The 18,219-nt window shown below is 37.9% G+C and overlaps 1 protein-coding gene across 5 annotated transcripts in view; it reads right to left on the reverse strand.

The window, feature by feature from the left end:
- The window catches only part of LOC109087857 (NUMB endocytic adaptor protein), a 590,428-nt gene that overhangs the window by 2,717 nt on the left and 569,492 nt on the right, over positions 1 to 18,219 (reverse strand). For 2 of the 5 annotated variants that reach the window (XM_042742891.1, XM_019102042.2), the window contains 8 exons: positions 16,357 to 16,431; positions 10,087 to 10,119; positions 9,065 to 9,139; positions 8,226 to 8,366; positions 7,544 to 7,748; positions 6,899 to 7,204; positions 5,264 to 5,407; positions 4,690 to 4,836 (listed from right to left, as the gene is read on the reverse strand). In XM_042742891.1, the coding sequence (XP_042598825.1) occupies positions 4,690 to 4,836; positions 5,264 to 5,407; positions 6,899 to 7,204; positions 7,544 to 7,748; positions 8,226 to 8,366; positions 9,065 to 9,139; positions 10,087 to 10,119; positions 16,357 to 16,431 (1,126 nt within the window). The remainder of the gene's footprint in view (positions 1 to 4,689; positions 4,837 to 5,263; positions 5,408 to 6,898; positions 7,205 to 7,543; positions 7,749 to 8,225; positions 8,367 to 9,064; positions 9,140 to 10,086; positions 10,120 to 16,356; positions 16,432 to 18,219) is intronic. The other 3 variants (XM_042742893.1, XM_042742892.1, XM_042742894.1) reach the window with 3 other exon arrangements.

The following is an 18,219-nucleotide window of genomic DNA, read 5'->3' on the forward strand; positions in this document are numbered from 1 at the left end:
GTCCAAACTGGGTCTCAGAAGGCCAGTGTTCTGCAGAGTCTAGCCCCAACCTTAATTAAATACACCTGAACCAGCTCATTAAGCTTCTACTAGGCATTCTAGAAACTTCCAGGCAGGTGTGTTGAGGCATGTCGGAGCTAAACTCTGCAGGACAGTGGCCCTCCAAGACCGAGTTTGGACACCCCTGGTTAAGAGGCTGTGTCACTAGGGCTGGGACTCAATTCCACAAGGAATCAAACTTTCAATTCTGAGGCATTCGGAATTGAGAGCTGATTCTGAATTTTGAAATTGACTCCGCTGCATGGAGCATTATTCAATGCAACAGCTAATTTGCTATCCCAAAAAGTTATTCCATACATCATTTGTTCATACAGAATGCATTCTTATGCATTTTTAAATGTTGAATTTGCACAGTTATTTAAGTGGCCAAATGTCAACAAGTTCCAATTTATCCCAGTGGTTCCCAATCCTAGTCCTGGATTACCCACAGCACTTCTTAGATGTGTCCCTCCCCAAACACACCCGAATCAACTCATCAGATTGTTAGCAAAGACTTCAAGACCTCAAACGGGTGTATAGGATAAGAAAGACATACAAATTGTGAAGTGTTGGTGGTTCTCCAGGACCAGGGATTTGTAACCCTTGATCTAGCCCAAGGGTCTCCAACCCTTTTATTCATTAATTATTTAAATTAATTTCGCTTTTATAAGTGGCAACTTAATGTACGAATTGAACGGAGAAACTCTCAGCACAATATGACTGAAGCACAGTTTATGCGCGTCGCAAGAATCACCCTATGCTCTGCGTGCGTTCACCAGCGCGCTTGAGAAGAGTGATAAGATTTGCGCGAGCCTTTCCTATCGCGAAGCTGATGGTCAAATATGTGATCTATTTGAATTATTTAGAGAAACAGCCACTTTAAAGTACAAATGCTATATTGATTAATTAAAAAAAAAGTAATTATTGGCCTGGTAATGATTAATAGGGTAGTCTTATTATAACAAATGCTACAGTTAAGAACTATGGTACGTGGCCTTCAGATAATCCAAAAGAAATAAACAATATCAATATAAGAAAATGTTAAGTTAGATTGGCATGTTGAATTAGAACTATCTGTCAAACTATAGCTTATATATTATATTATTTAGGCACTTAGGATATATATATATTTATATATATATATCCTATGTAAACAAGTAATTGTTAACTATGATTTTACTTTATTGCACCAACTAGATCAGGGGTTTTCAAACTGTGGGTCGCAGAATGGAGCACGGTGGGTCCCACAGTCACTTGGCTGCAGCTAAATTTGCGTTTAAATGACACACACTCACACTGTTCAGTCTAGTGCTGCACAATATAGCCTACCAACATTAATTACGAATTGTGATATCCTTAGTGTGATTTTCGAATTGCAATTAAGTCCGCGATTTAAAACATGCATTGCGTAAAAAGCATTTCACATGTACAGGGGGAGAAGGGCATAAACGCAGGGTTAATTGTAACACTACAAGATTTAAACATTTCCACATAAAATTTACAAAATTTCGCAATATTTCCTTGACATATCATCTCTACATAGAGAAAAAAAAAAGTTAAAAAATCTTTTGAAGATATTGCTGACCATTTATTTAACCATTGCAAAAGCAAATTTCTGACTGAAGTAACTTTGTCATCTCATTTTTTAGTGTTTATTTAAAATGAGACGCATCTGTTTATTATTTTTACCTATTTCACAATTATTTAAATCTCCAAACTGTTTTAGATAGTTCTGCTTTACTTCTTATGCTTTCCTAAAAAAGTGTTGCATTGTGCGCCACTCTCCCTTACACACACACACACACACACACACACACACACACACACACACACACACACGGAAGGACCATGAATGCATTTTCGGCGCTGAACCCCGCGATGAGTTTAACAACCCGCAGCGCATATTACAGTTCATTGGAGTGAGCCTGTTTCACGTTTTTATGGACGTTTCATATTTTAACGTCTGTAAACAAAGAAATTAAAACTTAAATATTATAGTGAAATTTTACAGTTGTACACTAAAATAAAATGGTTATTTTTCTTAAATACTTTCTGTCATATCAAACTTTTAATTAAGATTAGGCTTAATGTCAATTGTTTTTTTTTATCTCAAATATTTTGGTGGGTCGTGAAATAGATTATACTTGTCTAGGTGGGTCGTGGAATGGAAAAGTTTGGGAACCCCTGAACTAGATGATAGCACAAAAGACCATTTCTTTAAAAAAGACCATTCATTCAAACCGATACTGCACCCTTGAGTGTGTCAGACAAAGAAGACATTAGATGTGTTCGACTTGAAGCGGCACTGCGCAGACCGATCTGTGTTTGACATCAAATACCGCAAGAGGAAGCATGCAGTGCCGTCTGACATCATACAACGATCGGTCTGCACAGCATCGCTTCAAGTCTAACATACCTATTAAAATTGCTGCCTTTAGCTGCCTCCAACCCTAATCAAACACACGTGAATGAGCTATTCAAGGTCTTTAGATTACTAGAAACCTCTAGGCAGTTGTATTTGAGTTAAACTCTGAGCTAATTCTTCAGGAGTTGCTCTGATACCTTTACTTTTTTTTGTATACCAGTTTAGATAAAACAGTAAAAACTAATACTAACATAAGCCCTTAAACACTTATATTAGACAAGTAAACAGTAAGAACAAACAAACAAACAGGAAAAATAGACAAAAGACAGACTCAATTCTGTCACAGACTCAATATATTGATATCAGATTTTCACCTTTTATGTTCAGTTAAGACATAGTGGACTGTTTATATTTGCCAAGATGGGCATTTTGACATGTTTTTGTGAGTTTTTGAGTTTAGCAGTGCACCAGAGTTAAGGTTTTTTCTTCTTTGCTTGCCCAGAGGTCCCCTGTCAGAGGCGTGAGTGCCTCGTTGAGTTCTCTTTCACAGTTTATTGCACTATATATAACTCTCTCTTTATGTAACTCTTCTTAATACCGAGTCCTTTCTTTTAAGACATTCTTTTATAGACAAGACATTCTTTGATTCTTATACAATAATTCAAACAGGACGTGAATGATGAATCATTTTTTTAGCCATATATTTTTATTAAATCATACATTTTCAAATACTATAGTGTCATTCCATGATAAATCAACAAAAAAATTTTAAACTTCCCTTGCTCAATTTTTGGATTCTGGTAATATTATTTCTGTAGAAAGATAAACATGTATAGTGATGAAAGCCAAAATATTAAATGTCACAGATGTATATTTACTAAGTAATCCGCTATTTTGTAGCGTGGGGTCAAAATGACAATTATCACCTGAGACTCAGAGCCAAATTACAGGAGGGTAAAAGTGACGTTAGAAAAAATGTGAAAAAAGGAAAAGTGTGAAAGTGACGTGACATACAGCCAAGTATGGTGACCCATACTCAGAATTTGTGCTCTGCATTTAACCCATCCAAAGTGCACACACACAGCGTGAACACACACACACACACAGCAGTGAACACACACACCATGAACACACACCTGGAGCAGTGGGTATTATTTATGCTGCGGCGCCCGTGGAGCAGTTGGGGGTTCGGTGCCTTGCTCAAGGGCACTTCAGTCGTGGTAATGCCGGACCGAGACTCGAACCCACAACCTTAGGGTTAGGAGTCAAACTCTCTAACCACTAGGCCACGACTTCCCCACCCCAGAAAGATGGCAGCATGCCAGCATCATGTTATTTTTACACAGAGATTGGTAGGTCTGTTAGTAAAATCTGTTGACTTTAGAAATCTTTGTTTCATTATATGCCAACATTGACGGTTAAAAGAAAACTCAAGAATTAAAGTTTCCTGTTAGATATTAGATTTTAGGTTCTTAACAAACTTTCCTTACTTTAAAGGGCCTCAATGATTAATTCCCAGAGATATGAAGATCTTAATGCAATTTTCAAAAATCAAATGTGGGTCATTTTGCATACAGCTGATCCTTTTTTTTTTTTTTTAAAATTAAGATGAATATCTAAAGAACAGATAATGTTGAAACTAGAACTGTCTCGTGATTTTCTATCAACACAACTGCATAGAACATACCTGTCTGACTGCCATAAATATTATTTTTCTATAGTATACATGCCTGTAACTCTAGAAGTATTCATGATATTTTAATATCCTTCTAGATTCTCATTCTAAATAATCTTTCCTTTTGAAATCTTATTTATATGGCCCTATATGGTTGACTCCATGTCCAAATGTTTTAATTTGACCCATTTTCAATGGTCAATAACCAAATGTAGGTATGTGGATTAAATGTGGATTACTCAGTAAATACACATCAACAACATTTAATTTTTTGACTTTCATCACCATACATGTTTATCTTTCTTCAGAAAAAATATTGACAAAATCAAAAATCTGAGCCGGGGACCTCTGGTTGAGTTGACACGGAATGGCCCTACAGCATAAATAGACTATTACCATGACATTTATGTTTTTATTTGCATAAATTTATGACCATGACTGTCTGCTTAGTTGCAAACTACAGTCAGCATCTAAAATAAAACAATTCTGATGCATGCTTACACTTGTAAAGTCACTGAAAAGCAGTTTTATGCAACAGCTGCTAAAATGAGTTTCTCAGCAACTATTCTGCATGGTCAGCACTTCCTGTGGCAGGAAGCCCAGCTCTTACCTATGTGTGCTGTGGTGGGGGCTGTGTTTGGGGTCTTGGCCCAGGGGTTAGTCTCTCGGACAGGCAGCGGAGGCGGCAGCACGGGTGAGTTAGCTGCAGCAGTTACAGTGACGCTAGGCGGCGGGAAGGCAGGAACTGCACCGTTAACTACAGCAGCAGACAGGACGTGAAGATTAGAGACAGAGCCGGACACAAGCAGACAGAGTGCTAACATATAGGAATGCACACACACACACATGCATGCATGCATTAGGGGTTGCGAAGACAATTAGATTAGTTCTGCAGCTAATCAGGGTTCTGGGACTGTAATGACTAGTTTGGAATCACATGGTTTTAGTTGTGCTTATTCTAAAGTATGGTGACAGCAGGAGGAAAATTCCAGCATCAGAATGATTTCTGAAGGATCATGTGACACTTTAACACATATTCAATTAAACATTAAACATTAAGCATGTTTACATTTATTCTGATACAGATGCATGCTGGTAAACACAGACCAGCTAACTAGTGGTGCAAGTCATAACACACACATCTACTCTTTGTAAACTACTGCGAGTGTGAGGGTGTAGCTGACCTGGAGCTGAGGGTGACTGCGGTGAGGAGGCGGGTTTGGGCATCGGTGCTGAGGAGAACGGGTCTTCTGGAGGCCCACTGAAGGTGGATGTGATCTGAGTGCACAGAGAGCTGATGCTGTCGCCCTCACCCTCCACCTCCGGCACTGACAACCACAAACACACAGGACATTATTCACTACTCACATCTGCTGCAGGAAACTCTGGTGCTCTGAAGGTGACAGAAGAATACTGTTCAAGTTTTAGCTACTAAAATGGAAGGAGAAAGAGAGGAGGACATCTAATGTAGTAGGGCTGATTTTTCTCAGTTTTGATCAATTCTCATTTTGATTAACTGATATCGGCTCTTACATACCAAGAATCAATATTTTAGTCTGTGCTGTATTAGTTTCTAATTCCCCAAACATTTGTAGGGCACTTACCATCCAATGATCACGATAAGTGCTGTATTTCACTACTTTTGATAGGAAACAAGGTCTCGACCTTCAAATTCTGTCAATTTTATTATGAAACTCAAACAATGTGAAATGACAGATCACGGTACCTCGTTCATGTGGCAGATAATCTCTTCCTCTTTACTACTAGTTATAGCATGAAATAAACATGAATGAACATCAGAAGGTGTTGAAATAAACAGAACAACTTACTGAACATGTCTCATGTAATCACTTAATCAGTGTTTCAACCACTGAAAGATGTCAAATAAACAGCTTGTAAACAATGTTTTTGCTACAGCTAGCGTCTGCACGTTTATATTTCAAAAAATGAATTGTAGACATAATTATGTCATTAAAGTTTTAATATTTGTGGCCCACCAAACCTCTAAAAAGTCTCAAGTGTCAATTTTTTTAAATTGAGAATCATACATCATCTGAAAGCTGAATAGATAAGCTTTCCTACATAAGGTTTGTTAAGATAGAACAATATTTGGCCGAGATACAGCTATTTGAAAATCTGGAATCTGAGGGTGCAAAAAAAATAAAAAATCTAAATACTGTGAAAATCACCTTTAAAGTTGTCCAAATGAAGTTCTTAGCGATTCATAACTAATCAAAAATATAGTTTTGATATATTTACGATAGGAAATTTACAAAAGTATCTTCATGGAACATGATCTTTACTTAATTTCCTGATGATTTTTGGCATAAAATAAAAATTGATAATTCTGACCCATACAATTTACTTTTGGCTACTGCTACAAATATACCCCAGAGACTTAAGACTGCTTTTGTGCTCCAGAGACACATTTATTATAAAAACTACCTTAATATGCAATTTAAATGTTTGTTTACAAATCAGCTGTTACTTTTAACCTTTAATGTACCAACTCACAGGCTTCCCTTCACCTGATATATCAGATACAGTACAAGTCCAATATTCTCAAGGAAAAAGAAATCTCTCTCAACTAATCCTGTATCCAAATGAATCAACATTGAATCAAATTACATTCAAATCGTAAGGTTGTGAATCTAAACTGAATCGAATCGTGAAATGTGTGTCAATATCCAGCCTTACAATATAGATATATACAGACATTAAATAAGAAAAAAAAAAAAAATTCAATTTGCAACTCTGGAACAGTGAAAACCAATGGAGATTTTCAAAAGAGGACGTAATGCCAGACTGAAGAGCCTCACCAGTGTTTTTGATGGGGAAGTCTGACTTGCGCTGCATGGTGGAGGGCAGCTCGTTCATACGCAGTGACATCTGCCGTTTGAAGGGAGAGGTCTTCTGACTGAGCGCAGGGAAGGCCCTGAACGAGCCCTGCCGAGCGAGAGCCTCTACGGGTGCGTGGCGTCGCGGGATGGCGTGAGGATTGGCTTCCTGAGGGGCCAGAGTGGCCATGGGCAGAGGAGGGGAGGACGACGAGCCATTGGGTCCAGCGAGGGTGACCACAGGGTTAGACACGCCGACACAGGAGCCGCCCAACACACCCTCAGAGTCTGCTGACAGAGGAAGGGTTAGACCGTCTCACGCAGTCACCATCTAAATCCATGTTACTTGAGACAGGCCTCGAGTTTGGGGTCAGAGAGATTTTATAATGTTAATGTTTTGAGTGTTAGTGTTAATGGTTTTTAAAGTAGTCTCTTAAGCTCACCAAGCCTGGATTTAATTGATCAACAATATAGTAATATTGTAAAATATTACAATTCAAAAGAATATATAATTTATTTTTATAAAACCCATATAAACTACAATACAACTAATACGACGTCATTCAGAGTTTTCTTTGGACTTTTGAACTATTCGAGTGCACTGTATTAAACCTCTCACACACACACCTTTCTTGGCATCCTGCAGTTGTCTCATGACCTCCTCTCGCTCGGCCTGCTCCGTGGCTGTGGTGACACGGAAGGATCCCTCCCGTGTGAAAGTGGTGCGGTTAGCATCGAAAGTGGCTGTGACCCCGCACTCCTTCTCCCTCTTCTGTTTGCGCTCCAGACACGCTGCGAACGCACAGCCCACCGCATGACTCAGACGCTCGCCCTGACACCAAACAGCACGGATACAAAACATCGTCAAAGACTTCGTTCACATGAAATGAAGGCTGGTGGGTTTAATGTTATTATATGAAATAGTACACATTTTCTCAGCATTAAGTAAATCATATATCTGATAAGGCAATGCATTTCAACTCATTTTGGCTCACATACATATTTTTTTCCCAATGTTTTGGAAACAACACCAAATCCTGAAAACTAATAATTGATTAGTGATTAAAAAAAAAAAAAAAAGTCTTTGAAAAGAAAAAAGTCCTGGTGTCCTCTATAGCATAACATATGAATAAAATGTCATTTTTCAAAAATGTTACTTTTCCATTATTTCCCCCTATGCTCTAAACAATTTAATGATGTGAAAAAATATCAAATTCACAAAGCTTTTTTTCTTCTGGTTTTCATAAGTCTCTCCACTGCAGGACCACAGTGTGTCCATGAGAGTGTACGACAGATATGAGCATCTCACCGAGTCCTTGATGGCCATGAAGCAGTGGCAGATCCAGCGGCGCGTGGTCCCGTCTCTGCAGATGTAGGAGAAGGCGTGCTCGAAGTTACGATCCGGCGCACAGAAGGAAACCTTCTCTATCGTCTGGTCCAGAATCAGATCCTGGGAACAAAACAGGCAAAATGCATATCATTCCAACTGTCATTTATATTTTCACAAATCAGTGTTTCAGTGTACAAACATACAGCAGCTCATCTGTAGTCATGCTGTATTCAAAAGGAGAAGGTGGAGACAAAATGCAAACCAAAATTAAAAATTCAGCAGCATTCATACGCAGCTAAGTGGACCATCTGCCAGAACAAAATCCAGCAGGCCTTCATGTACCGATGAGCAATAACTGACTCTCACCAGCAGGTGGCAGAAAACGCTGAACATGACAGTTGTGCATGAATACAGCAGTACTGATACATCCAGCTGCACGCATGCTGATCCAAACCTCTTCCATCAACAAACAAAAAAAAGACATTTGGAAGAGATGATCTTTTATATGCATTTGCAATGAATGGGACCGAAGCTTTCAGTGACACAAGAGCATTAAAAGTGCATCGTGAACATGGTCAGTGTGATTCACAGGATTTTCAAAGTCTTGACATCAAACATAGTGTTATTATGAATCAGACAGCGATCATTCCACTGAAGAAGGTCACAGATGTGAGTAAATGACAAAATTTTAATCTGAATTCATTTTTAAGTGCACTTTTTTTTTTAACGGTCAACAGCGAACCCTTCATTATGATCTACTGTGCTGTATGTATCAGTACTGTGGTTATCTGGTGGATCAGTTCAGAGTCCTTCAGTACCTTTGTCTTGTCATCTACGACCCTCAGGCCATCCGCAGACACCCAGAGCACCGCTCGCACGGCCTTCTTACCCGCCTGTGTGGACACACACAACACACACAGTGAGAGACGGACGGGAAAAGAGACGAACAAAAAGAGTTCCCCTCATTGAGGCCCTTCACCCTCTTTCACACAGATGCACTTTCATCTATCAACAACACCTGAAAATAGAGGACAGTTAAAAACATTGAGCTTTGAGAAGGTTACAGCAGTGTTAGGAGAAGGCTGCATGTCGTGTAACACGAGAAAGACAGAAAGAAACAGTAGAAGTGAACCACTCAAACAAACACACATCCTGATTCGGGGAGCTTTGAGTGTTCACACTTACCCAAGTGCAGAAATGAGCCGTTTCTCACACATACACACTCTCACACGCTTTCGTTACTTGAAAGAAGACAAGACGAGTTCTGAAACTCAGTTTGCCCTTTCGCACACACTCGTCTCTTGCTCCAGACATGTTTTAGGAGCAAACTAATCTAAGTGTACACACTCACAAACTTCCTCTATGCAAGCACACAAACGCACATCTGAATGCAATCGTGCAACCCCTCTGCGCACACAACATTCAGTGCTTTAAAGCTGCTTTATACCAGATCTCAGGACTCAAGAGCAGAGGTTGACCAATATGCTGATTTTACAGATGAATTGGCAAAGTGTGGAAAACTGGTTAAATAAACAACGACTGCAAGTTGCATGAGTGTAACAGCGCCCTCTAGAGGTGAAATAAAACCAGCTGCAGATTGCTGTGATACGTGCCTACACTTTGCATTAGGGAAGAGCCTAGGTTTGTATACAGTATGACTTATCATTACATATAGTCATGGTATAGCGCCCTTGCAGCTACACTGAATGCTTCATGATTATAAACCGAGGACTGAAGCAAAGACCGAAAATCAAACTTCAGCAACTAGAAGCGCTTGAGGTTATGTACTTGCATAAGAGTGTTTTCTGGATGGTACATAAATGCACACAGCAGAACTTACTTTTGCAAAGAAGCCCTTGAAGAACTTTCTGTCCTGGAATGGAGGTTGGTAAGGGGATGTTGGTGGGAGGAAAAGGCAGGAGAGGGTTACAAATGAACTCAGACACAACGTCCTGTGAGAGCGTGTCAGGATAGACTCTGCTTTGATGGGTTTTGATGGTTAGGAATGATAAAAGTGGTGAAGTATGGATAGGAGAGGAGGGGGAGATCACCACGTGTGCACGTGTGTCGATGTTACTGGTGCTGTTACAGATCTAGTATTATTAATCCACTATGTAAGTTTGATTACTTCACTACTCTTGAAGGAATAGCTCACCCATAATGAATAATCGCTCAGTTACTCTCTTCATGTTGCTCTAAACCCATATGATGCTCTAACAGATGTTAGACAAAATGTATACGCTGCTCTTTTCCATTCAATAAAAGTAGATGGATGCTGCTGAGCTACAAAAATGAGAAATCATAAAAGCAGACCATGCAACTCACAAGGCTTTTATTCAGTCGATTAATCTAGCAATAAACAAATAATCTAACCTCTATTAGTTATCATGAATAGTGCCGAGAATGATTTACGTCAATGTCTACTGCTGATTGTTTGGGAATTATTGTAATTAATATTTGGAATTGCACGTTTTTAGTTTTTGAGGAGCTTTTTATAATGTCGAGTGTGTTAATGTATTTGTCAGAAAACCCTGTGATACGAGTTACCATTTTCTTGATTCATGCTCACCTGAAAGTGCCATAATTCTGATGAGATGTTAAAATAAATTTCAGAGAATCGTAATTAATAACAGCGTTTATAATTTTCCAACAAAATGATCATGATTAGTTTAACCATTATCGTACAGCACTGCTTACTTTCATGGTGCTTTTTCTGTTTTCTTGTTCTGAGCTCAACAGCTTCTGTCTCTGTTCACTTTCTTTGTATGGAAAAGAGCAGCCTGAACACTCTACTAAATTTCCTCTTTTGTGTTTCATGTAAGAAAGGGTGAGTAAATCATGGCAGAATTTGATTTTTGGGTGAACTATTCTTTTAAATGAATCATGTTATGATGTTAGTGATGGCAGCAGTTTTGAGCAGTAGTTTATTAGGGTTGTTTCTGATGACCTCACACGGTATCAAAAGAGTCACAAGGAAAGAACTGATCTTGACTCCGGAGTTCACTACAAACACACACCCCAGCCGAGAGAGAAAGAGTGTGAAGATTTCAAAATCACTCTTCAGCCACATGCACACCAGGCTTATTACAGTCAACTTTTTAAACCATATTATTTAAAAAAAAATAATAATAATAATAAACCTTTGTGTTACTTAAAGGGAAATAAATGTTAACTGAACTAAAAAAAAAAAAAAAAAAATTCAAACTATTATATTTTTTCAATGATACTAAAATAATCACTGCAGCTCAAAAGCAATCCATTCTGTACACTCTTCAAAATAAAGGTTCTTTATTAGTATTGATGGTTCCATGAAGAATTTGTAACATATCCATGGAATCTTTCCATTCCACAAATATTCTTTATAGTAAAAAAAAAAAAAAAAAAAATTCTTTAGATTTTAAAAACATTCTTAAAAACGAAAGGTTCTTGGAGAGAAAAGAACTGTTCAAAGGTTATTTGGGGAACCAAAAATGGTACTTTCTTTTTAAGAGTGTACACACAAGTGTTTGGTTATTTATGGGTATGATGATGCAATCTACTACTGAATTCACAACCCACCCGCATCATGTTTCTTGTTTACAGTTATGTGAATCCAAAGCATTGCAGCGGTTATGGCAACCCTCGTGTGTGTGCGTGTGTGTGTGTGTGTGTGTGTGTGGGGTGGTGGCAGGGGAAGCAGGTCTGATTGCTGTATTTCATACACATGAGGAATGATAACTGCAGAAATGCGTCGTCATTCCCTAAACCTCACAGTGTGGATGTGGCCTTTGTAAAACAAGAAGTGCACCGTTCACCAAGCCTGAGACTCACTTCTTCTCATCTACACTGGCTTCACGTCCCTTAACTGAGGTTTGGGTTTCAGTTCAAGTAATCGTGACCAGCAAAGCCATTATTTACTGAGCCCACATCCTCAGTTAAGGCACAGAAAGAGGTGGAGGTTACATGTTACGGGTTTAAAGTTACTGTTTGTTTCCACACGTGTAAGCTCACACACAGCAGAAGGAGGAAAGCGATGCTCATTGGGTTAGAAAAGAGGTTTAAGGGGTCAGAGAGGATCTAGATGCTCTTAATGGCTCATGTCAACAAACCTGCTTAGAGAAAGAAAACAATGCATTCACTTCAGTACATATGCAAACAGACGGAGGAGGACAGGGGTTTCATGGGTAATAACTGCCACGGAAGCTAGACATCTTGAGCAGGGTGGAAAGAACTGACTGTAGACAGATAGAAATACAGGAGCTGGAGGTAAAGAGAAACAGGAAAGACTAGAGGAAAGAAACCGAAATATCCTGTTGCTCTTCTTTCTCTCAGAATCAGCCTGCATTTGCACTGTTTGAGAGCGTAACGGTTACTACATAACCGACCTACAAACACAGTCTTGATTACTTCTGTGAATATGTTGTAACTTTCCAAGTAATTCAATTCGTTTCTTCATGTCATCATGAGCCGGCTGTGAAGGACCATTCAGAAGATAACAGCAAATGAGCACGATTCATATCCGGCACTTGTAAATTATTTAATGTCAGAAGAACATGGAAAACTAATTATTTGAAGTAGCCATGCAGCACGCCAAAATAAGGCTGTGTAAACTGAATGCATATTATGCATGCACTGAATTGACTGCAAACACATTTATTATAAATGTTTTGTCTCGGCCTATAGCAGGAGAGGTGACTATTTAAATGCATTCTATTTCAGCTTGCTGCCAAAGCAACATTTATCATTTTCATTTAGTAAAGAAAAAGCTAATGAAAATGTGAAAAACAAAATGACAAACTTGAACAAAAATGAAAATGTAAACAAAAAAAATTATAATTGTACATTATTGTAGGCGCACACATAAAACAGAGCTCAAAGTGCTTCTATAAGATGAAAAATATCAATAATAAAAATAAAAAAAAAAGATTTTTTAATAACTTAAAATCCTGACTTAAATATTTTGTCTTCACTTGCTTTTTAAAAATGTGAACGCTTGGAGCTCATCAGTTTTAATTGGTAAAAAGGTTCCACATTTTTCAGGCTGGCATTGGAAAACAGGAAGTAACAAGGTAGTTTGTGGCCTCTTAAATTCCAACCGTCAGAGGTCAAAGATCATCAGCAAACACAAACATCCTGTGTGTGACTCGGGAAGTACATGTGTGCTCTCATCCTTCAGAAACCTGGAGGTTAAACTAACATACTGGAAACTCACGAAAAGCCACTGCTTGACATGGATACATCATCCCAACATGAACCGTGAAGAGCGCAGTGAAAAAATACAAAAAAAATTATAAAAGTGAGGGACTCAAGGGCATTAGATCTTCACATCACATAAACACATTTATCATGTTAGGTACAGCTAGCACAGTAACAATAACCAACAAACACAAGAGGATGACATCAGTAAAGATGAGCCTCTGCAGAGACGCATGGACTTCCTGGACACGGGTGGCACGCTTCCAGTGACAGGAAATCTCATTACATTAGAGAACGCTCCTCACACACACACACACACACACACACACACACACACACACACACACACACACACACGATTTGGTGCTCAGGGTTACAGTGGTGGTAACTGAATTAGTGCTGATAAGTTCTGGAAATAATGAGGTTTGGACTGTCCGAGCGATGGTTTGAGTAGGTTGCAGGGTCAGGAGAGATGACTTTCTGTTAAAGCTGCCTCTTTAAAGCTTGCACGTCATTAGTTATGTTCAGTGCGTTTGTGTCTTCATGTAAGAGCCATATGACTGACTAGAGCGGCACGATTATTCGAAATAAAATAAAAATCGTGATTTTATTATCAAATCTGCATTTTATTAAAACTATTATAAATGTTATTACATAAATATATTAAAAAAAAAAGTTAAAATAAAAAATAAAAAAAAATTTTATTAAAACTATTATAAATGTTATTACATAAATATATAAAAAACTTTTTTTGATTATATTTTATTATAGAGTGAAATATAACAATATCAATACTTCTTTTATTTAGTTTAATTTTTTTTTTTTTAGTTTGTAATATAAAAATATTAATATTTCTATTATTTATTTTATTATTATATTTTTATTATAACTTTTTGTTATATTTTTGGTTGTTGGGTGGCTATAGGCTTCTACACTATTTAAGCTTTCTGAAACCACCTTTTAGTTTTTATTATGATATTTATGAATGTTTATTAGCGCTTTGTGATCGACAGACTGAAAACTGAAGTCTTTATTCACTGAAAGTCATGATTTGAGGTGTTTGTTCACTAAAATTCATGCTTCCAGAAGCTTTCTTTTGTAGGTGAATTCCTGTTTTATTCCTCTCTGTGAAAGCAGGCATTCAGAGATGAGTGTGATTTGGTTCTGAAGTTTTATCAACGATTGAGAAATGACGTTCTTTTCTTTAATAGACTTTGTGAACTTAAGTGTAAGAAAAAAAAAGTGTAAGAAACAGTGTTTAAAGTTAACTAAAACTAAAATCATTTTATATGACTTAAAATAAAGCATCCAACAAAATCACTACAACTTATAACACTACAAACTAAAGTGATTAAACGCAGCAATCTTTTCCAACTGAAGGTCAAACGAAGAAGATGATGATACACAATAACTCAGAGCTGGCCGTCAGGTGGAAAGTGACAAACATCACGACTCTGTTTCCCCAGAGCTTCATCTGGGTGGAGGCGTGCGAGGCCTTGTCAACGTGGAAAATAGACAGCGCACTGGACTTCCTTCTCCCTGAAGAATGGAATGTCTTCCGCTGGACGCCGGCGAGACAGGAAACTCACGCCTGTCCCTCTCCGAGTGGACCGTGTGCTTAAGTGTTGAGGTTAGGATGAATGATAAGGTACCTGTTCTCTGCTTTCAGAATAACATCTTAATAAAGAGTAAAGTTTTCAAAACAATCACCAAAAAGTCTGTGCGCTGGCTTCCTGTTTTTTTGCTGTGCTGGCAAGTTATTTCAGCCTGTGATTTTTCAGTATATCTGAAATGAAATGATTTTATTTGCAAATGTGATGCTTAATTAAACAGCTTTGGATGTTAATGTTATCAAAACTAGAAAAACAGACCGCTGCTGCCTGTTGGTTTGTGGGAAGGTTATGTAGTAACGCAGTCAGGGGTGATTCTGAGAGAGCTTCACAAATGCTCCAGCAGCGTTTCGGTGGAAATCAGATGACAGTGCAGTGGAGGGATAGGAGGAAAGCATTTATATGAAAACAATATAAAATATAAAAACAAAAGAATATATCGGGTTCAAGAGAAGTTACGCTCAGTTTGGGACAAGTAAGATTTTTTATGTTTTTAAGGAAGTCTTTTATTCTCATCAAGGCTGAGTTTATTTGATCAATTATACAGAAAAAAACAGTAATATTTTGAAATATTATTACAATTTAAAATAATGGTTTTCTACTTTGATATACTTTAAAATATAATTTATTCCTATGATCAAAGCTGTATTTTCAGCATCATTACTCCAGTCTTCAGTGTCACACGATCCTGATGTATTTATATATCTTGGAAACAGTTGTACAGCTTAATATTTTTTTGGAACCTGTGATGCTTTGTTTCAGGACATTTATTCGGCATTTATTCTAAATATAAATCTTTTCTAACATTATAAGTCTCTTTACGTTCACTTTTTTTTCGTTTTCTTTTTATCCGTTTTGAATATAAGTATTGATTTATTTTATTAATTTATTTTAAAGAATTTAAGTAAAGACCAAAGTTTTGAACGGTAGCATATATTGTTACAACAGATTTTGATTTTACATAAACGCTGATCTTTTAACTTTCTGTAAATCAAAGAATCCTGAAAAAAGCATCACAGTGCTTAATGTTACAGTAACATCTGTTAAGGGACAAGCTGACAATCCTTTTCTGTGAAGTCAAATGCTGTCAACTGAGCTAAACTTATACTAAACAGGAAGCTTTTTGTTTTGATGCATGACAGCAAGGGCAAGACTAGCAGAAGAGGAAGAGAACAGCAGGAGGAGACAAACACGCTTTAAATGGATCACCTGGTGTTGAGCACAGGAAAGACACACACTGAGGAGACGGTTCAGGTGAAGAACAGCACTGGAGATGTGACAGATGAAGGAAGTGAGTGTGTGTGTGTGTGTGTGTGTACACCTACCGTCTTCAATCTCTTGACCGCATCTTCACAGATGTGCATGCCACGAGACTCCTCGACCTCCACGTGCCCCAGATACTACAGACACACACAGAGAAACAGTAGTTAACTCGGGGTTTCCTGTTCCGATAGGAAGAGGTCACGCAGTCCCATCTATTCCTGCTGGAAGTAGCGGAGCGGTGGCCGCTGACACTCAATATACGGAAACAGCGGCGCCCTCCTCTACCCACGGCAGAGCGCTCCGGTAGAAAACATCACTGCGTCTCACCAAAAACACTCCTGGGACTGAGGTCAGGCCAAGAGGTGGGAGGCTATTGTACTGACAGGAAGTCCTTCCTCTAGTAAAAGCAGCTACTATTGTCAGTTTGTGACATCAGCAGAGTCACATCTGAGAGCAGCTAGAGAACCACGGGTCATGTGTGCACCTGCTTATTAACCCTGACATATGAATAAAGAGCTTGTAAAGAAGGGTTGTGCCGACAGAACGATATTGAGTATCGACGACAGTCAGAGATATTGCCTGTGGCTGATGCCTCTGACAATAGCAAAATGACTATTATTATTACTATTATTATCAGGCTAGTAATACCATCTAATTAATATTAAGGCTTATATATTTCTATTTCCGTGTTTTTACAGTGTTCTGACCAATACACACAATTGTGATGAGTTTATGAATCAGAGATGCAAGCAGGTAAGGGGGAAAAAGGTAAGAACATCACGCAGATTCGGGGGCATGCTCCAAACAGAATTCCTGTTAAAGATATGTTTTCTTTACATGCGATTTGTAGTTACTTCAAGGTATTTTTACAAATATTTTTAGTAGCGTATATGTCCAAAACTGTAAATTTTCACCAAAAAAAAAATAAAAATAAAAAATGCATGTGTGTGTGTGTTTTTGGTTAAAAATTTACTCACAAACAAAACATCCATTGCATTTGTATGGCTGATCTAGGATGATATAGTAAGAATATAGAGGAAAAAAAACATCTTAATTTTACTCAGGGGTACAAACGAAGCTAAAACATGCAATTTGGTGCAGATGTTTATATATTTATGTGGCCAAAAAGTAAGATGAAATTCTGATAGCTTGTGATATAACAAGCTTTATCACAGTATAGCTGACACTTGCATAAGATGATATAAATACCAGTCGTCACTCTAACTCTCCAACAATGTGTCTTAGTAAGATAATATTTACATGCTTAGTTTTTTATGATCAGAAATAATATATAATAAACAAATAAATAAATGCTCCTCAAAAGCCTGGTGATCATACTTGAGACTCACATTTGAATATGATTTTTATAGATAATCATGTACAGCGAAGCTCATTAAGAGGTCTTAGACATTTGTGCATCAAATATGATACAGTAGGATATATAGGGTTAAATATCAGCGACTTTCACTCAGGAAATCTAGTTATGTTGACGAATGCTTCGTTTACATGGACTGCTGTAATCTGACTATACAAAATAGTGCTAAAGCATTAGATTATCAAAAAATTACAATTCTCATGTAGTTTCAAACCTCTATGACTTTTGTCTGATATTTATACAATCAAAAAAGTAAATATATTTCAAAATACCATCGAGATATATGAGTGCATTACCGCATCACACGGCTCTACACGAAGAAGAAACACACTGTCACTTTAAAAATGTGACTATTAGAAGAGGTCAGAAATGATTTCGATTTATCCAGTGTTCAGATGATTCAGAGAGTTTGACATTTATTTCGACAGCTGGCAAATGAGGTTTTAAGGTCTTGTCTCCATCTGACATGGCTCCTAACCTGGCTCTGAAGCAGTTACTGAGCATGAATGAGAAAAGCGTCTGTCTATAACCACCACAGAGCCCGGAATAG

This window comes from Cyprinus carpio, chromosome B17, assembly GCF_018340385.1.
Source record: "Cyprinus carpio isolate SPL01 chromosome B17, ASM1834038v1, whole genome shotgun sequence".
Taxonomy (NCBI): Eukaryota; Metazoa; Chordata; class Actinopteri; order Cypriniformes; family Cyprinidae; genus Cyprinus; species Cyprinus carpio.